Source organism: Rhopilema esculentum, chromosome 20, assembly GCF_057945365.1.
Source record: "Rhopilema esculentum isolate cy_ngs chromosome 20, ASM5794536v1, whole genome shotgun sequence".
In the NCBI taxonomy this organism is placed as follows: domain Eukaryota; kingdom Metazoa; phylum Cnidaria; class Scyphozoa; order Rhizostomeae; family Rhizostomatidae; genus Rhopilema; species Rhopilema esculentum.
Window position 1 is genome coordinate 3,185,543 of NC_142834.1, and position 21,444 is coordinate 3,206,986.

Consider the following 21,444-nt stretch of genomic DNA (forward strand, 5'->3'; position numbering starts at 1 on the left):
CTGTGTGTAGAAAAACCCAATAACCATGTTCTTAAAATAAAAGGAAAATATTCAAAAATTAAAGGCTATATTATACTTTGATAAAATTCAGATACAAAGCAAAACAGCGACGATGTAATAATCGTCGAGTCCAATGTAATAAGATGAACTTTCAAAATAAATTACATTAGACTAATTTTTATTACATAATCTACATTTAAAGGTAATCAGAGAAGGGGCTTGCCTGACCTTATATTCTTATCCATTCTAAACCTTCCATCCTCGGACCCAAATTGCTTTTTGGCCATTGCTTGTTTTCATTCGCGGAGCAAGCATGTCACTTGATTCGATTCTAATCAAAGAGTTTAACCCAGATGGCACATTTTGTATTCTCTTGAGTGGTAGATCATTGTACAATGAAATTCACTTCACGTGGCAAATAAAGAACAGAAGGCTTTAAATCATTTGAATTAAGAACATTCTAAGAACATTCTAAACCTTTTTTGAGTACCTAAGAATATTTTAAGTACTGATTATTGCAAACGTTCTTAAAGAAATACGTGCAGTGTAAAAGGCCTGTGCTCCAGACCCCAATCTTGTGAGTGAATCAAAATCTTGTGAGTACAGTACGTATAAACAATCTAACAATATGTGCTGGACTGATATGCAAGCAGTATTGTCCTTCAATCAAAATTTTTCATGGATTGGTCAGCCTTCAGCTAACCCCTCAGACAGGGATGGATTTAGTCAGCTAACCCCAATATTCCTGTGTCCTTCGGTAAATTTTGCTTCCGTTCGGTAAAAAATGTTTGTTGGTAGTCGGTAGCAATCAGATAACGCCAAGATTTTACTTTATTTAACTTTTTATCTTCTTTATCTCAAAGTTAAATACCGAATTTTGAAAATGTGCGTTTTCATCATTTACCTGTGTCCTGAAGGGTGTGGCGCCTGAATCAAATTGTTATCTACCCCCCCCCCCTCCTCCCGTTTCTGTCCTCAGAGATTGCGATTTTCTGCTTTGAAAATGGCCCCAAATTTCTCGACTTTTCCCAGTATGTGTCAACAGGAAGCTAAAAGGCGATTGAGAATTTTAGCAACAATCCCGGTGAAAACCGTCCCTGGTGAGAAATTTCACGACCGGGTAGTTCCGTTTAAAAAGAACTGACCCGGATTTTTTCCAATTCTCATTTTCTCCCAGTGAAGTGACAGAAAATTTGAGAATACAATGCAAAACGCTCCATTTGGACTTCCTGTAGGCAAACCGCGATACAAGAACGCGAAACAACAGGGTGACGCAGTGTCATGTGATGTGAACATTCCTGATACCAGACATCCAACTTTAACGTGTTTCAGCGTTCAGCACTGAGTGGCTTAGTTTCTGGCAACATGTACACGATCTTTTTCATTATTTTACAGTTGTGTATAAGCAGAGCTGGAGCAGGTCAAGGGAATGGTACTACAGCTAACATAAAGGAGATATTTACAGGTCGCTGTTTTGACTACTTAGAATTCCGGTACTCATCTGGTCTTCAAGGGAAGAACTGCACAGACCTGTTCCGGATATTTGAAAAGGAGTTCTACAGTAACACGAAATGCAGCGATGATTTCTCTGGAATGTTCACTGATTTTTTCCAAGCTGTCGATCAAGGTCCAACTTCGAAAGACAAGGTGGGAACAATTATAATTTAATTTCAATGTTCCAAAGACTGGAGTTTCCCTCTCCAGCACGTTTCCCTCTAAGGTCTACAGTTTAACGCATTTCCCGTGCTAGTCAACTCAAATCCATGAAAAATTGTTTTACAATTTGTTTTATAACCCATGTAAAATTATCAATGATCAAATAGACCCAAAATATTTACAAGTAGCCTGCTGTGCTGTTAAGTAATAAACAAACAATTAACTCTAACTAAACGTGCATAATCAAGCATGCTTTATATTTTTTGACGCATGAAACAACAATTCTGTATCAGACCCCTGTAAACAGATGGTTAAAAGTACTGTTTTCCCTCTTCGAAACGCTGGTGAACCTCGTTTTCTCAGTCTGCGATATGTCATGTGCCAGCGGAAAATTCCTAGAACTCATTATCCTTCTCGCTTCCTGTCCTGATATTTCCGCCTTTTTATGTCCAGATTATCAATTTAAATTGATTATTAAATTCTGATTTATTTGAATTGAAGATAATGAAATTAGGTTTTTAGAACTAGAATATGTCATTTCTGAAGCATCAACGGTGAACTATCATACGCGGGAATTCATCATAATAATAATCTTTTGGACTTAGCATGCAACTGTAGACTTTTTTTTCTCCGTTCAAAATTTGTTTTTTTTTTCGAAAAAAAAGGAAACAGGTTTGAGTGTTTTGTTTATTGCGGTAAATTCTCCCACAATTTTTTCCAAGGCAAGGCAGGAAATATTCTCAACTCCAAAAAAGGACATTGTTGGCACCTTTGGGAGCTTGGCGTCATTGCAATGTCGTTGACTGTAAGCAGGGACGAAGCCAAAAAAATTTTTGGAGGGTTAAAGAAGTGATTGTTGCTGACAAAAAAGGGCGTGTCTCACTTTTTAACGGTGTGGTGAAAAGATTAATACACTTATATGCTGCTTGTGTTTCTGTTTCAAAATTCATACTTTAGTGCCATACTTTGAATGTTCAGCTACCACAGAAATCTTAATAGGTTACAATTGTTGCAAAAAGGTTGCAGGGTGAGCTCAAAAATTTCTTCTTTTGCCCGGCAAGATCCTTTATTTGCCGACAGACAAATTGTTGGGAGGGGGGTATTTCCTCCCCTTTGACGACGCCCCTGACTATAGGTAACAATTCGTTCTGTAAAAAAGATCCCCCATGAAAGGTACACATGTTGAGAGAAACTTTGAATCGTATCCGCAGTTTTCTGTTGGTACTCTTAATCATATCAATACCTAACGATGCATTTAATTTTATTTGTATCTGATTGTGATGGCAACGAGCTTGACAAATACATCAGAGACTGTGAAAGCAGGGGACTGGGGGTCTTAATCTTGTTGTTAGCCTTTTGCATGTTTAGCCCCCTAAACATTTTCAGCCCCCCTGTAAATGCATAATATAAGTTGCAGAAGGTGTGGATTACATGAAGAAAACTTAGAACATTTATGGCAATGCAAAAAATTCAAGACACCTTCCAGGAATGGAACAAATTCTAAAAAGCAAAGCAAAAGGCCTTATAGAAATGGAGAGATTGGTTGAACTTTTTCAAACTTAAGAGATATATTAATATTAATATATTAATTAATATTAATATATTAATATTATAATATGCTACGCAGTCCCTGTATGTATCTGCCCCTTTATAAAAATAGGAATTTCCATCCTTTTGAAGGCACTTTTCTGGTCTGGTACAATGTCAGTGGCACACAGCATTAGCAAAGTCAGCAAAGATTACATAACACTGGAAGACACATTTCCTGGGTGAGTTGGCAGTAATGCTAGTTCTCTGCCTCTACCAAGGCCATGGCCATCTATAGGGATAAAGACAGATTATTTATCCAATATTGGTTTGCAGAAAAACTCTTGTTAGAAATTTTGAAAAAGTATCCCTTTTTCTGAGAAATAACGTTCCTTCTTACCTGTGTACCTCCAACTTTAGAATGTCAGTCATGCCATGGCTGGGGGCCTGAGGGGCTATAGCCCCTCACTTTTTTGCTGAAGTATGATAATCAGGTTGTGTCATCAAAGATAATTGTAGAAAAACTACCATAAAACGTTTACCAATTTGTCTAGAGACCACCCCAAAACCAAAAATGTGCCTGACATCCCTGGAAGTCCCAGTAGCAATAAATGTAAATTGTGTCTTTTTCATGTCAGCAAAAGAAAGTTTTTGGGCTAAGATTAGACAAAAATACTTACGATATAACAGGGGTTATAGGTGTAGACTTGCATTTTTTTCAGGGGGGGGGGGCTCAAAAAATTAATGACAATTCCTAATGGCAGCTTCTGATGTCAATTTGTCCATAGCTATTATCACGTCAGCAAAGATCGCACTTTGCGTTCCTCTCTGATGCTTTTAGCCTGGATCTGACCTTATGTTCACAATAATTTCATACTTTATTTTGCTGTAAACGCAATTATCTAATGCAACAAATGTTATGCGTCAAAACCAATAATATAACAAACTAATCTAAAAATTGGTAAAGCACTTCCTTATTTTCCTCGGTTTTCGTCAGGCGGGGCTGGAGCCCCAGAGCCCTCCCTGAGTTTACGCCCATGACAGGGGTGCCATCCAAGTTAGGAAGAGGGGCTGTGCTGTAGGCAGATTCAAAGACTACAACCACGACCTCACCCTTACCATATCCAATATACTTGCATTTGTGTTTAAGAATCTCCGTTGTGTGTAGAAATCATTCAAGCTATTCGATGACACAAACAGACTGATAAAAACTCATTTATGATAAATCTTATATACTAGAAAAATAAAGGGTTGCCAACACAGAATTTGTCCAACTGAACATGGACTCACTTGTAATGGGGTGGCTGAGCCCCATTAAATCTATCTGAATCCCCCTGGGACCCCCAAGGGACCGAGTCCCCCTTCACCCCCCCCCCCCCCTCCATGGCACCACTGGGATATGATTACCAGCAAATATATGATGATAATTAAAAGTAGGAGTGGGGGTGCTTGGCTTTTATATGTTGATAAGATGTGTGGTATGTGTGATAAGATGATATGTGGAATCCTTTGTATGCTTTTTAGGTACATTGCGAATGACTTGAATTTTTGTGGTGAGGACACAGTTGGTTTCAACTATGCACAATGCAGCTGCAAGTGGGACTCTTCACAGAAAAAAGTGTTTTGGCAAAAGGCTTCCACTCAGGTATTGCAGCTAATTGATAACTGTGCAGCTATGAGCTCAGTAAAGGGCAATTGGCAACAATGGATAGATTGGTTGGTGAAATGACAGGCAGGATAGCAGTGCTTCAAATTTAAAGCTGTTTACATAACTGATTGTAAAAATTATTGGACTCTCTCTGTGACAGAAATTGGAGTTTTCAATATGAGGGTCCAATTATGAAATTAGACTCAACAGAATATCAGGTTTACAAGCCTAAATTTTTCAACAAAAATACTAACAGGGAAAAGGGTGTTTTGGGGGTACTCAAGCCCTGCCAAACTTTCCTATAATTTCCATGATAGCACTCTTTACCAAATTTTTTTCTCCATATTAGTGCCTGTCTTTCAGTCAATTTAAATGAGTCAATCTATGTACACCTTTCTTGTTGGCTGCAGAGGAGCATTGTAGCAATAGCAGTATTTGTAATGTTTAAGAATAATCTGTATTTTTGGTATTTAGAGTTTAGGACCTTATGATTCAAAGTATCCATAAATTGGACCAGGGGCGGATCCAGAGCAAATCTGAAGGAGGGGCAGTTGGTATTGGGGGCGCTGAAATTTGAAAAATTGGTTACAAGAGTTTGTTGTATACAACAATTTCAGATATCTTTTCAGAACAAACAACATAACTTTGAGGTAATCCTTGAAGCAAATTAACCTATTGTTCCAAAACTGATTCTCATTCTTCAAAAGGGGCATACAATTTCCAAAAAGGGGCACCAGACTTGCTTCAAGTCGTTGAGGGAGGGGCAACTGCAACACCGATTGAACTTATTATTCATTTAGAAGAAATTTTGACCCTAATGACAATGAAGAGGCGCTAGAGCTGCTGAATGTATTTCCTCCAGTAGCATAAAATTTTGAACCTTTGCTACAAGCTAATTCCTGTTGCTTCCACCATTAGATTTGTTCCTCCTTTAGATTTGTTTCGTCTTCCCCTTAAGTCTAACAGTCAGTAATTTCAATCATAAAAAAAAACAATTAAATTAATTTGCAGTTTGCTAAAAATGCTAGAGGAAATATAAATGTCTTGATCAATGGAACAAGGCATGATCAAAATGCAGCATATCGGAATACAAGGTTGGAAATTTATGCTCATCCTTTAGTATTAAACTTCATTTTTCATAGCTTTCTTCTCTCATATCATTATCTTCACAATATCAAAGTTTCTAAAACTTCTAAATACTTATGAAAATTATTTATCGATGAAGTGGTTTCAACCTACTAGCTCATATCATATTTATAGATAAGACTACTGAAGAGTATTTTTCAAATGATTAACATTGCATTTACAAAAAGACAGGAAAGTAGTTGCATTGTTAAGTTTTCAGAAAAAGGGAAGGTTTGATCAAGAATAAAAAGAATGATTTCCATTACTACAAGCCTGGCCTTTTGAGGAGAGCTATAGCTCTTGTTCCCCTCAAGCTCTCATCAAATGCTAAAGGGGAGCTACATATTGCTCTCCTAAGCTTCTCTAAAAAGCAAATTGCTCTTCTTAAAATCCATTTTCCTTTCTTTCTATTCTTATTTATCTACAAATAGCTCGCCTGGAAGTTATTAGGAGAGCTGTTTACTGCTCCCCTGTTAAAATTCTTATGACCTGGCCTGGCTACTTGTAGGTAATTGAAATAAAGTTTTGCATTTTCAATTTGTAAATGAAATTTTGCCTATATACCTTAATTTGTCCTAACAATCAGCTAAACAAAAATGGACTCTATAATTCTATGACAAGGAAGACCCAAATTTTCCTGGAGAGGCATCAAACAATTGTTTGGTTCCCAACAGAGCAATAACTTAAAATTAATGAATTGCCTTTGTTTTAAAAGCATTTTTGCCACAGTGGAATTGCCCAATTTGAACCCAAGTGCTGTTACCTTGGTGAAAATATTGGTTGGAATGGACTTAGATAGGAAACCCAGGTATGCTAAATGTGTTTTCTTTTCTGCATCATGACAGCCGGATGAGCAATTATAGTAGATTCTGGTTAAAGTTACATCAAATGTTTTTTGAAAAGCTGTGACAGTAAGCAGGACAATGGCGGCGCCAAGGGATGGTATTGGGAGGGAGGGTAATTACCCCCCAATTTTCTGAAAATATGGTCTTTACATTTCTTCTAGAAATGAATTAAAAAATGCTGTGTAGGGTTAGATCAAATTTCCTAAGGAAAGTTAACTAGGTACAAATCACTAAAACGAGACAAAAGGGGCGTGGTCCCACTGGCCGCGCCCATTACCCTCCCACTCTATAATAGCTGGCGCCGCCACTGAAGCAGGATGCGACTGTAAGCAGTTATGTTTATTTTTGTCCAAGTCTTATGTGACTGTAAACGGTAGCATGACTTTAAGTGAAATGAATACAAGCAGGGGCAACTGTAATATATACTAACTGACTGGTATCTTTTTCATATTCGCAAGGGTTTGCAAAACTCTAGAAAAAAAACACCTGGGATGAGCAGCTATTTGTATCTTCCTTGCTATTCTCTTATGGTATTTCTTAATTTATGTACATTGCAACAAGCAATCCCTCACTTGTTAAAAATAAACTTTACCTTTATTAAAGGGAAACCTGTGGACATAAGAGCATAAAAAAGCTTCGCAATGATATAGAAGCCAGAAACATGACGGTACAATGCATTGATGAACCAAGGTACCTTCATGTTTTTCATGAAATCTTGACTTTATTTGATCATAAATTTTTTAAATTTTTACTCTTCCCTCAAAGCAACATGTGCATTTTGCTCTGTCTCTCCAAGAAGAAATTTATGTAGACGAGACTGCAAGTCCCTCTTTTCTAAAGTCCCCCTATAGACCTTTTCTAAAGTCCCCCCCTTTTCTAAAGTCCCCTATAGGGTGCTTAATAAGGCTATGGTATATCCAAGAGCCCAATATTACTTGCCAACATTTTTATCTAAATGAAAACAGTACATGCAGTAACTATGAATGATTGGATTCAGAAACAGTATCCGATTCTCTTCAGAAATTTCCTATCTTTTCACTAATTGCCATTAAAAGAAAAAACAGTTTTGATGAAATTAATGCACAAACTTCTCCAGATGCATTGTATACGAGTAGGGAAGAAATTAAATTAACCTTTCTTTTTTTTAGAATAGTATTTGACATTCTCTGTACTATTTACAAAAATGAAAATAGCTGCCGTATGATACAAAAGCTCCAAGTGAGGTAAATATCAAGCCTGTTACAAAAACCTAAAAGCTTTTTTCTTTTAAATGAATTATTGGCTATAGTTTCTTTATGCTTTAACCTGAGAAATATTAAGATCCTGCATTTTTTTTAAAAACTTATGTTGAACTACATGTGCAAGGAATATTTTTCTAGGAGCAAACACTCAAGGGAGGCATATGATTCAATATATGTACATAATACATCTATGAAAGTTGTATGCCACCTTTGGGCAACTATTTTCTATTTTGCCGTAATCTATTAAATTGAATCTGAAAAGTTAATAAAACTTACAGACGTTTTAATAAGCTGTTTCCAACCTTGCTTATTTTACAATAGATTAAAATTTCCTGTTCACAGTTTTTAAGATAGTGACATTTGGTTAAGCATATTTATAATTTTGATTTAAATCTTAGAGATCTATCTTTTTGTGAGAGCAATTCAGGGCCTCTAATGAAGGGGGGCGGGGGGCATGGCCCCCTCACTGTCTTGCAAAACAATTTTAAAAAGCTTATGTGATGATTGCTATATTTTCTCTTGGCCCCTCCACTTTCCAACCTGCGTCGGAGCCCATGCAATTAAGAGCTCTTTAGCTAGATATAAAACTGTGGGTGGCTACATCATTTCAACAAAAAGCTCATGTTGATAGGTTCAAACTATGTCTTTGACTGGGCCTTATTAATTTCTCAAAAGGCATAAAAGTATAGCTAACCCTAGCAATATACTAAAATGCCTGTGTATGCAAAAGAGCTAAAAATTAGAAAAGTGGCTTAGAAACAGGCACCGCGGGGCAGGGGGGGCTGTTTGGGCTTTAGCCCAACTTTTTTCAAAAAATAGACCCCCACTTTTCTCAATGCTCCGCAGTGCCTGAGAAATAAAAATACAGCTATATAGTTTTAACTAACAGTTGCCTGGTGATTGCATTAAGGTAGATGAATACATTGAAAATTTTGGAATTTTGATCAAATATCCAATTTTTCTTTCTTGTATCTTTCTTACTCAAAATTTATTGTAGAATTCACTTTTGATGATAATTTTCCCATCCATCTTCTCCATTTTTGATTATTTAGATTTTTCTAGAAAGTACCAGTTTTTTGACCCATAGCAACACAAAATCGGTTGGTTGCTATGGGACCCTTTGCCCCGGACAACTTGCTTTCTGCAGTTTTTGGGGTGATTTGTCACCTCCTTTCATTAAGGATGTGAAGGAGCAATTTGAGCCTCTTTTTCAAAACCTGCATCTTTTTCAAAATGGAGTCCGAATGTGTTGAAAGTAACCCTCAAACTGGAGATCGCCGAAAATTTCGTTCAAAAAGAAGAAAAAAGAGGAAAGGTTTTATGGGGAAAACTAGAAAAGAAGTCTTAGAAAGACAAGAAAAGACCAAAGATATATTTGAACCTGGAAATTTGGCCTCAGAAATAGAACAAACAGGAACGGACGACATTCGGAACATAGGCCCAAACACATCAGCTGATTCTCATGACACGCTGAATGTCTCACAAACAAAACTAACTGATGGTTCACTCTACTGCATTAGTAAAAGAGCTATAACAAGGTCATATGCTGAGAAAGTTGGACTTAAGAGGGAGAAAAGAAACAGTTCAACATCAGGAAACGGTATAATGGACAAGGAGCTGTTAATTAACTGCATTAATAAAGCAACAATTTGTAGACACTGTAAGAGTATGAAAACTTCATTCAGTTTAAAAAGGGCTGGCAGTGATGGCCTTGCAGAGCATTTAATCCTTGTTTGCAGCAACTGCCAAGCAGAAACAGAGCTAGAATCTAGTGGAAAGTGTCATTCTTCCGACAGAGTTGATAAGAAGGGAGGACGTACTGCATACGAGGTAAATCGCAGATCTGTTTTGGCCACAATTGGTTATGGACTGACTGGATTGGAGAATTTCTGCGCTTTGATGAATCTACCAGAACCAATAGCTAAAAGGGCCTATAATAATAGCATGAAAACCATTGAAAGAGGGTGCATTGGTGTAACAGAATCTCACATGAGTAATGCAGCAAATGAATTGAGAAGAATAACTGAAGAGGAAAACAAGGATCAGATAGAGCAAGATAAAGACCACAGGAAAATTGCAAAAGTTGCAATTACAATAGATGGAACATGGCAGAAACGAGGATATACATCCAAGAATGGCATTGTTTGTGTTATATCTGTAAGGACAGGTAAAGTTCTTGACTATGAAGTTTTGTCAGTTGTTTGTTTTGAATGTCGTGCTCATGAAGCTGAGGAAAAAGACACAGACAGGTACATGTCCTGGTGGCAGAAACATAAGGATCTATGTCCAATTAATCACACAGGGGCAAGTGGGGAGATGGAATCTAAAGGAGCAATCAGAATGTTTCTTAGATCAATTGAAAAACGTAGGTTGAAATACACCACAATGGTTGGTGATGGTGATACTGGTTGCTACAGTCATGTTTGTGAAGCACTTAAAAGAGCATATGACACAAGTTACATTGTTTCTAAAGAAGAATGTGTTGGTCATGTTCAAAAAAGAATGGGCACATGTTTGAGAGAGTTGAAGAGAAAATCAAGGGGAAAGAAGATTTCAGATGGTAAAGGAATAGGGGGAATAGGAAGGTTGACTGATAAAAAGATTGATAGCATTCAGAACTATTATGGTCAGGCAATCAGACAAAACAGTGGAAATCTCCTGCCCATGAAATCATCAATTATGGCTATTTTGAAGCACATGGTAAGAGACAATAATGCATCACTTGAGGATCAGCATAGCTTTTGCCCTCAAGATACCACAACTTGGTGCAAGTATGTTAAGGACAAACAAAATAGTACTGCCACATATGATGATAGCAAGAGGCTTCCAAATGCTTTTCTTACAGAGCTGAAACCAATCTTTGAAAGACTGTCAGCAGATACATTGCTGAAGAGATGTCTTTTAGGTATTACCCAAAATCAGAATGAAGCCCTTCATGGGGTTCTTTGGCACATTTGCCCAAAAACAACGTTTTGTGGAAAAAGACGACTAACCATATGTCTTTGTTTGGCAATTTCAAAGTTTAATGTTGGGCAGTCTAGTATTGCTGATATAATGGAGTCATGCAACATGTTACCAGGACAGAAAACCTTATTTGCATTGAGAAAGTTTGACGCAAAAAGACTCACAGATACAGCTACAAAAGTTTCAGCAAAATATAAGAACCGCCGTCGACTGCTTCGTGCAAAGAGGTTAAAAAAAACTGATGATAAAAGGAGTTATGTTTCAGGTGGATATGGTTTGACCTCAACACCAGAGTTTTCAAAGACTAAGAAGAGGAAAGGAAATTCAGAAAGTTTGGTCTCTAAGAAGAAGCCTAGAAAAGATAATGCCGTTGATGGAAAACACATAACTGCTGAAAAAACTGATCTATTAACTGATACATGTCATTTTGAAAAAGAACCAGACATTATTTTTGCTTTACCTTTAGAGGAATTCACATGAGCATGGTCTCAGGGAGGCAGGAACTTGTAATATCTAGATTTTCTCTAGAATCTCATTTCTAAATACCTGTAACATTTAAAACAAACTTTAACTGCGATTTTCTCAAATTTTAAATTTACGGAGTGTTGTTGAGTTGTGGCTACTGTAATTTCTCCCTAGATTAACATATACTGACCAAATTTTGAGGTCCTGTACAGTTTTAAATGCTCTATGCAATGAGTGATTGAAAATTTGCATTTGAGGCAAAAAAATTTTTTTTTGATCAGAATGAATGTTTTTTGGCAATTTTTATTTTCAATTGTGCAAAATGAAAAGTTTAATCACTCATTGCAGAGAACTATCTTCGTTATATATTCTCTGCAAAAACTGGAATGATTGGTCAATTACTTTTTCCAAACTATTCGCCAAAAGAACTCTAGTCGCCGCCATGTTTAAAGGGTTTCCATAGAAACTAAAAGACCACACCCAATTTTCAATTAATATTTTTATGTGTAAACTATTATTCATTGCTTGTATAAAGTTTCAAGCTAGTACCCCTTGTTGTTATAATCTTTTTGGACATTTTCCAAAATTGTTTCATCAATGTATACATCCACCTTAAGCTTGAAACTTAGAGTTGCGACTTGGAACCACCCTGTTGTATACTCCAAAAGGGTGTACAGCTCTGCAAGGCACCTATACGGCACCAAGCACTTTATGATGGACTGGTAATGAGTAATTTTCACTAGTTTGAAACTAATGTTGATTTATACTCTTGAATGTATTAGTTTATTTAATTTTACTGTGTTAGCATAAAAAATGTTCCTTTTGTAGGGAAAAAGGAAAGACATGGATGATAGTCGCTTATAGCTGCATAGGGGCATGTCTCATTCTCTTGATCATCGTAGCTTGCACTTGCAACAGGTCAAGAAAGAGGAGAAATGACTCCGATGTACCATATTTAAGGTCTTGAAAAAGCACCCAATATTTGGCTTTTTTTATTCAGGACACTGCATGAATTTACAGATCAAAATGATGATTATATAACACTTTTGTTGAGTAAAAAGTGAAATCTGATATCCTTTATTTATTATAACGGTAGTTTGGTGATACATAATAACATTGTATTGCAACTCTTTCAATTTTGATATTTAGTTCAGTTCTCAGAAGCGAGCTACTCCATAGTTTTTTAGCTTCTGTTGCGTAGACTTTAAGTGTAATAACATCTCAACTATGTGTGGTAATCAATCAAGTTTCCTTCATATAAAGAAGATGAAATTCTTGAAAGTCACCCATTTTCTAAACACAGATGTATTAAGAGTGTTGGCACAGCAAGGAAAACATTTTTAGAAACATCTGTATTTATCTTAGGACATGCTTATGTATTGCAGAAATGATCCAAATCTTTACATTACAAAAATATCAAAAATCAAAATAATATTCTACAAAATTTTTCCAAGAAACAGAAAGAGAAATTGATTTGTTAATAAAATGTTCATTTTATTTTTAAAATAATTTCTATGACCAGATTATAGCTAGATAATCTGTATGAAATATAAAATCATTTTACTACATCTACATTTCAAAATTATTGTGAGTCATTTTTCCCTTTCTGGATATATGTGGCTGGGCTAAGGTAAAGATCTGATAGAGTTTATTGGTCTTTTTGAAAAAATAAAACCCTTTTGTCATCACAGACCAAATATGAAGGTGGGGTTACAGGGCTGAAGAGGAATCTCTGCCTAGTTCAATCAATAATGGGTAGAATGCTAACACCTCTTAACTGCAATGTCCTCTTAATGTCCTTGCAAAAAAGAAGCAATGGAAAACGCTGTATTTTATTCACACAAGCTCTTTTACCAGTACTGGATTATGCAATCTTTGCCAACTGTGATGTGACTGAATTTTGCCTTTATAAAAATGTGTCAGGGAGCAAAATTTGCTTTTAAATTATGCAGGCATGTTAGATGGAGTTGGCATTTTGTGTTTAACAAGAACAAGGGTGGTCAAGTTGATTCACAAGGAAACTTTTATCCAAGGTAACATTGCGGTTTATGATCATGACATAAAGTATTGACGGTTCTTATTCTGAAAGTTGGTTGGAATAAAAATCAATCTTGGCAATCTAATCTGGCACCTACCTGTTGTATTTAATACAAAAACTACTGAAGTAGCATACAAAGGGTTTTACCTCATCAAAGTTCCTTCATTGTAAACATCAACATGATCATAACTCCACCTTCTACTGCATCTACATGATGAGCCACATTTTTCAGAACCACACTGAGGACAGGAGTAATGACAGCCAGGGCAGTTGGGATCTTGACAGTCACAAAGATCGCGACCATCAATTTCTAAGCAACCAGAGCTGTTATGTAATGCCAGCCTTTTAGGTTTTAGACCACACAATCCTTTCCTGCAAAGGCAAGTTTGTAAAATCTAAAAATGATGGTTGCTGAAAACTCATTTGAAGCCTTTTGTAAACACTTAATTAAGAAAAAAAGTATTTTTACTTTCTCTGGTATACCCAGGAAGGCTTTTAGTAAAATTTGGTGAAAACAACATCAAAATAATGTGCCTTAACCTTGTCGAAAGAAACTGAAACAGAGAACAGTTTAAAATATGGCATAAAATAAAGAGTAATTGTTTAAAAAAGCTATTAAATGGTCTCTTTACACAATAAATCTTCTATGGGGACTTTCTTCAGTCTTTCCAAACATTGAGGGGGCATTTTCTTTTCAGGTTGCCCACTCAGGGCAACCAAATTTGCAAAAGCAAGAAAATTAACAGAGATATTAAATTAAAAATTCCTGGCTGATAGTGACTAACTCCAGCTAGTAAAAACTAACCAGTAGTGACTAAACAAAGGGTAAAATCCAATAAGTCAGTTCTGGTAACAATATGTGTGCCATCGCATCTAACATTCCTGAGACGTGCTGTCTATCGCACAAGAAAAGTTCCACGTTTTGAATTACTATTCTCTGTTTCTTTTAATTTCTTGTTTATTTTCTTTAAAGTAATTTTTAATTTCTTTTTTGTGCATCAATTTTAAGGCCAGGTTTCTTTTTCTGTTTTTGTATGTCTCCATTTTATCATTTCATTTTATTTTCCTGAACACCTTACCCTGGGCCACTCTGTTTTGGTCAAAACAAAAACGTGGGTGTTTCCACCACACTTCTTTTATCCATTCTCGTATCTTTTGTTTGAGCTCTTTCTGAAACTGAGGTTGAACGACTCCGTCCTCCCATGCCTCTATCTTCTCTATTCCAAATAATACAAGGCGTTTTCAAATGATTTTGTTTTCAAATGACTCCACTTTGAGCAGTGTATTTGAATAACTTTGATTCTCATACAGAGTCATGACAACAGGGCCTAAAAACTTGTATCCTTTTTGTTAAACTATATTGTTTTCAAGAAACCTCTTCTTAAATTACGTATAAACTACTTGGTTTTATGAAAACCTCATATACTTTTTCAAACAGTAATACACACTTTCTAATACATATATGACATCTAAAAGGCTATCAGGTCTTAAAAATCTCAAGGTCTCCATTTTATGGATCTAAACTTTTCAAGGTGTGTGATTACCAGCACGCTGACAAACTTCATATTATCAGGACTGCTTAGTCTTGTTCAAAGGTTAAGAATGTCAAGAGATGTCAATAATCAAATTGTGTCTAAAACATTAAATTTGAGGGGGACTTTCTATTGCAGGGTCTAAATTGATAATTGAACATGATACAAACCCTGCTTCACTTTTCCCATTTTGTTGTTCCATCAATCTGCTCAACTTTCTTTTTTCCCTGTTACTGAATTCTGGATTAAATCCAGCAGTTACAGTGAGGCGACCAGGGTTTATGAAAGCAAGTTGCTGCAGTTCTTTGTTTATGGCAACTGATTTTCTATCCTAGTAACAAAAAGATATCTGCTATTTAAAATGTTCAGTACATAATTCTGGTAACTCCAGGTATAACCTAAGCTGGGAATGCAGGATAAAAAACTTCTGGATGACAAAGTTTAATTTAAATTGCTCTGCCTCCTTAAAGACACTATGTTCCAATGCATTTTGCTGGCCATTAAATTTCCCATTGGTTAGACTACACAATTGACCTGTTGTTATGTATCCAATCAGCTAATTCTCAATGTTTTCTCAACCATAACACACTGCAAACCCTATTGTCAACTCTGAGCAGTTGACTGATGGGACATAGCACCTTTAAATATTATTTAGTGCAAAGCAACTGGCATAGAAATAAGTCAAAGTAGGTTGCATGTACTTTGGAACTCAAGTTAAAATGAATGGCCTGGGCTATAATGTCCAAGTAGTACAGTTCAGTTTAGTTCAATTTTAAAATTCTACTACATACAAAAATCTTTCTAAAACACATGCAATTAACTAGAATAACAAATTACAACAGATGACAAAAAATGACAAATTTTACAATAGGAGTACATAGAATTTCGTATGGAGAGGAATTTCTTAAGGAGGAGCTCTTAAGGAGAATTCAATTTATGAAATCTTCTAGTGATTCGATTGATCAATGTAAGGAAGACAGCATATCAAAAAGGCAGACAGTAGTAATGCTTATCAAAGGGCAGACCGCATGAAATCTAAAAAATTTATTTTATCAGATAATGAACAAATCTATCTAGGCACTAACTTGTAAGTGTAAATGTAAACTGTAAATGGAGTGTGACGGCAAACAGCTAATTTAAAACTTTTCATATCTTAATGCATATATTATGTGGCAGCAACCTTAAGTGTATTTTAAAGCGGAAAGCCTATAAACAAAGTCGACTGAATCAAAGTAAAGTGGTACGAAATTAAAACAAACACATTCATAGTCATCGTTAGGTTACCTTGTCTGAATCTTCAGGGCTGTTTTCAATATCTTCCTGGCTCGTATCCTTGTTTATTTCAGGAGGTTCATCTTTCATTTCCATGGCTTTTAACAAACATACAGACAGATTAAGAAATAAACCAGAATTAGCAAGAAATATAAAGCCAGAAGCTCAAGCTGCATTAAATTAACCAAGTGTAGCAATAAAACTGTACTCAAGAGACGTTTTCTCAATTCGATTTCCAGTAAAGGAAAGCAAAACAACTTACTTAGCTCCAAACATAAATTTAATGTTATCACGAAATTTCATGAATCTCTGATCGTTTACGAAGCATCAATGTATCCCAGCCAGTATTATGATGTTTCTAGCTCTTCCCGCCAGTGCACCATTTTTCTTCAGAGAAGGATATTCTGATAACGAGGCCTCATCCCTGGGATTTTCAAACATTTTTCGGCCAGAGAGGGGGGGGGCACAAGCTAATATTTTTCGGCCAGGGGGCTCAAGCCACGGCTCGGTAAATTTTGTTTTGATTCGGTAAAAAGCATTTTTGATGGTTGGTTATAACAAAATAATGCAAAAATTTACTTTATTTATCTTCCTATAATCTTAACCTTGAAGTTAAAAGCTGAATTTTTAAAATGGGCATTTCCATCATTTTCCAGTGAAATGAAGGGCGTGACACCAAAATCCAATTATTATCTAGCACCCCCCCCCCAATCCTTGCCGCTTAAATCCGTCTCTGTTTTTTGTCCAAATTGAACTGGAAAAAATGAACAAACTTGACTTGACAGTGAGCTACTTGTGCTGCAACCGTTAGATGATTTTTTATAAGCCCCGCCCTCGTTTAACCCTCCCTTCAATCCTAAAACTTCCCAAATTGATAAACTATCAGGGAGCTAATTCGAGGGTTTACGGTTTGGTTTCTAAATAAAAAAATTGATACCAACAATGTAGCAAATTTTCCAGACAATTTTGTTCCTTAGAAGAGATAAGCTTGGGCCTTTGGATCCCCAACGAGAAAGATGACACCCGTTAACTGAAAAATAAAATTTTCCATCCGGACATCTTCACCACTTTCAGGGTTCATCTACCAGGCTAATCATTGTAAAAATTGCTACAAATAAACGGCAATTTTTCAAGCCAATATACTTGACGAGTCTTTTAGAGTAGATCAAATAGATGTGGTCACTTAGCTTTGCAAAATCTGGCACTTAACGTCCTTTAAATACTTTTTAACTACAAAAATCCATTTTCCATAGGAAAGGATATTTTGGAAAACGCCACATGCTTCTCCTATCCTCTGCTTGCTGGGCCGCCCCTGTATCCTTTCTATTTATCTCATCCGTTTCCCGAGTGCACTTAATTTTCTATACACTTAAATGTATTCTAAAAAAGGATACACAAACGCACAAAATGCCCTCAGTATACCCACCCTCATGTTTCGAACCCATAACAATGTTCCCATTCAGTAGAAATCTGAACAAAAAGGCAACAAAATCCTTAGCACCCTTCTCATTTACACACGATGTGCAACAACGGGAAAAGACATAGATTAAAACAAATTTTTGCTCTTAATTGCTCAGAGAACTAACTATACTATAACTTATTAAATCGTTATATTAAAATTTACTAATTTGAAAATATCCCTAACACACCTCTATTCAACATAACTAACATCAATCAATCTCGAGAGAAATTTCTTCTTTTTTTGTCATCATTAAATATAAAAGAGGCCTAACAATTTCTGCTAAATGTAAAAATGCTAGAGGTTTTTGCATAATAGTTTAGCAGCTTTATAGCCAGTGATGAATTGGAATAATAAGTAAACCTAGTATTTCCAGGAAGACCCACTTAGCTAAGGGAGGAACAATTTATCTTGCTGTGGAAGTTAATGACGATTCGAAGGCCTGCAAGAGTTTGGGACTTTGCATATGCTAATTGGTAAAGGGAACTGTATCTTCAACTTTCTTAGTACATTTCATTTTACCCTACGGTTTTCTTCCAGCAATCTTAAACAATTTCAAAAGATCGCTAGCAACTATCACAAATTCAAATCCCCATTTCTAAACCTAGCTTCCCTTGATCAGGGAAAGAACAGACAGGTGCAATAGTAATAATTAGCGTATTAAAATTACAAGCTATAGCGCGAACTCATAAATTCATTTTGTTTAAGTTAAGTTATCAAGCAATAAAAGCAATAAATTAAAACGACGAAGAACACTATGACAAGTTAGCGAATTGGGATATCGAGCTTTCACTACAAAAAGTACAGCAGCAGGTTCCGGGCGAATACTTAAAACAGCCAAGGGTGGAGGCTTGTCAGCAGCAGCGTGGCAAGGAATGACAAAAACAAATAGGGTACCTAAAAAATTCGTCTAAGAATATCATTGACAACGCACCTATCAAGAGGGTTTTTCCTTTCAAAACATGCGCAAATAAAGTTTTGCCCTTAATTATACATATACCCATGCTAAAAATTTTCAAAATAAGAAGAAAATCAACTAAGAAACTAGCATTTTGCAGCTATATGGCTACTCCTTCCACAGTTTTCTGCACCCCGTTCATTGAATTACATTGAGAAGCAATGGTCCCCGCCTTTAGATTCTATAAATATACTAGATTGCGTGCGGTACAATATGATGCTATAATAACGATCAATGTAAGTAAATTGCACCAGGAAAAATTTGTTTACAAGAAATAAATAATGGGGGGGGGGTTATTTATGCTTTTAGGTTACCCTAACACGTGCATCAGTAGCCCTCGGTGAACCGAGCACTCAGTAAACTGCATTTGCTGGAGTGAAAGCACTTGATATCACATCAAACCCACGTGATCAAAATCACATGCCCTTTCAAATTTCACACAAACTAACACCTAACTATTACTTTCAATAATGCGTTAGTCTTCTAAATATTAATAATAAAAACAGTTCCAGGAATCCAAATAGATCAAAATACCATCAACTTAGGCTAATAATTAAACTAAAATTTCTTTGTTCTGGCAGAAAAAATAAACTTTCCAAAAATATCACGGAGCGGGCATTTTGAATCCACAAGGAATCAAGGCAGCTAAAATCAACTTCTATTTTCTAACGGACATTTTAAGTCCAGACAAATGCTACGACAAAATAAATATACCATATAAAGATGTGGATAACTTTATAAATTTAATTTACTGCACGAAAATAAATCAACAACTAATAACAAGGAATAAAACTGCATAAAAATTAATAATTAGACAAAATGGTCTATTGAACTGACAAAATACTTTGGAAGTGACAGAATATTTCTGTTCCCTAGAAAACATAGACAAAGATAGTGAGTAAAAAGGGTCTGATATCATTAGGCAAGGACCGCGGAGCTTATTAAAGATTGAGAGGGCTGAAACGATTTGGGTGACCAAACATGCCAAAAAACAAAAGCAGGGCGACTTTTTGTATGGTTTTAAGTACATTTTGGAAATTATTAGGGGGGGGGGGGGGGTTCATTCAGATACCTGCTTCCGCGGTCCCTGTCATCAGATTAAATGAGCAGCAAACTATTTAAACAATGGGCAGGTATGCACTGTTTCAGTATGAGAAGGACTAACAATTTTGCTTATACATCGAATAAGCTGTACCTCGGTTTCTGGGGACAAGGGATTAATTTATTCGATGAAGACGTTTGAATATGCCTTAGCAAAGATAAATCTTGCTTAATTATGAAAACACTTGGCCAAAATATGTGAGAGTTATGTCAAGTAAAACAACAAAATCGCTAACAATAAACTGACGAGTCCTATCGGTGTCAAAATTTTAAATATTGGAGCTTGAATGCTACTCATAAAAAATCGAATTCGTTTAAAACTACCATCTGCTGGAAACTAACTTCTACAGCGAACTGACAAAATTGTTAAATAATGAAAAATAACCTATAAGCGTTTAACCGTCTGCCAAAACCCTTTTTGACACGCGTTGTGAGGGGCACGTGCGAATGTGCTTATGATAAGAAAAATCAAATTGATCATCCTTATATGCAATTGCTTTGAAAACATTACCTAATTAGTGAGCATTGAGAATTGCTAAGGTAGAAGCGCCATGTTTGGCAGTCGTGGTTGAAGTGTAGGCTGTTGGAACGCTCTCCGGCACCAAAATGCCTTGCCAGTTGGCGGTTTATCGTCGATTTTCAACTGATCAGCACGGTCTTTATAAAGTTGTTTGTATGCATTCTTATACTCCCGATCGAATGCCTCTGGATTTGAAAAAGAAGCAGTTTGTTAACACCATAAATATGAACAATACATATCAAAAGGATTTTGGATATTCCTTCCATATGTCAACTAAATTTCTCAGCAAAACGTTTTTTTCAGAAATGGAAATAGGCCAAAAACTTTAAGACTGGTAATAAGCTGATCATAAAGTCAAATCAAACAATCCACTTAAAGGCAATCGACAGATACTCAGGGGGCTTAAACCATATTTCAATCAAGAACTGACCAATCAGTGAGTGTGATTCCACTCACACACTCGTTGATTGGCTAATTTTGATTGACAGATACTTAAACCATATTTCAATCAAGAACTGACCAATCAGTGAGTGTGATTCCACCCATCCACTCGTTGATTGGCTGATTTTGATTGACAGATGGCTGAAGCCCCTTTATATATCTGTCGATTGCATTTAATGTCACTCTAATGGATATACAGTTACAGAAAAACCGATCGGAGCAGAAGTTTCAAGTTAGGCTAAAATCTTATGAAAATACAAAGACGATTGCTTTGCATTAAAATCTGCAAATTCTTATGAGCAATTATCTACTTTTTTGACATAAGAAGATTGTCAAAGAACCTCTAGATGGAACGGAAACAAAAAAATGAGAAAAATAGTAACAAATGGCAATTATTCGTTATTCAAAAAAATACTGTTCCATATTCATGAGATTTTCTAGAATAAAAAATGTAACTCCCCAATATTTTGGAAGCCTTTTGTTCCAAAAAATAGGAAGATGTGATGCCATCCTATTCAAAACAATAGGATCACGTGCCCGCCACTGCATAGATCGATCTATCACGTGAAATTAAACGAAACTCACCTATATCAATAGCATCTACTCCGCATGACATCACAGACAAAAACATCAGCTCTCGATACAGACTCCT

General features: G+C 36.1%; 3 protein-coding genes across 6 annotated transcripts in view; 1 reads left to right on the top strand and 2 right to left on the bottom strand.

The window, feature by feature from the left end:
• Positions 1–1,268: 1,268 nt before the first annotated feature.
• LOC135687424 (ADP-ribosyl cyclase/cyclic ADP-ribose hydrolase) lies at positions 1,269–12,601 on the top strand. The gene is made up of 8 exons (XM_065203976.2): positions 1,269–1,647; positions 3,337–3,425; positions 4,708–4,828; positions 5,843–5,925; positions 6,672–6,764; positions 7,405–7,491; positions 7,950–8,024; positions 12,300–12,601. Exons 1-8 carry the CDS (start codon positions 1,366–1,368, stop codon positions 12,436–12,438), a joined length of 969 nt encoding a protein of 322 aa, XP_065060048.2. The 5' UTR covers positions 1,269–1,365; the 3' UTR covers positions 12,439–12,601.
• Positions 6,691–16,730, bottom strand: LOC135687426 (ARL14 effector protein). The gene is made up of 4 exons (XM_065203979.2): positions 16,576–16,730; positions 16,326–16,411; positions 15,212–15,372; positions 6,691–13,881 (listed from the first exon to the last, which is right to left on the bottom strand). Exons 2-4 carry the CDS (start codon positions 16,407–16,409, stop codon positions 13,653–13,655), a joined length of 474 nt encoding a protein of 157 aa, XP_065060051.1. The 5' UTR covers positions 16,410–16,411; positions 16,576–16,730; the 3' UTR covers positions 6,691–13,652.
• Positions 16,731–17,804: 1,074 nt separating this feature from the next.
• Positions 17,805–21,444, bottom strand: part of LOC135687419 (C-myc promoter-binding protein) — a 35,059-nt gene continuing 31,419 nt past the window's right edge. For 3 of the 4 annotated variants that reach the window (XM_065203970.2, XM_065203969.2, XM_065203967.2), the window contains exons 38-39: positions 21,378–21,442; positions 17,805–20,536 (exon numbers count right to left, since the gene is read on the bottom strand). In XM_065203970.2, coding sequence (XP_065060042.2) covers positions 20,367–20,536; positions 21,378–21,442 — 235 coding nt within the window. In that variant the 3' untranslated portion in view covers positions 17,805–20,366. The remainder of the gene's footprint in view (positions 20,537–21,377; positions 21,443–21,444) is intronic. The other variant, XM_065203968.2, reaches the window with a different exon arrangement.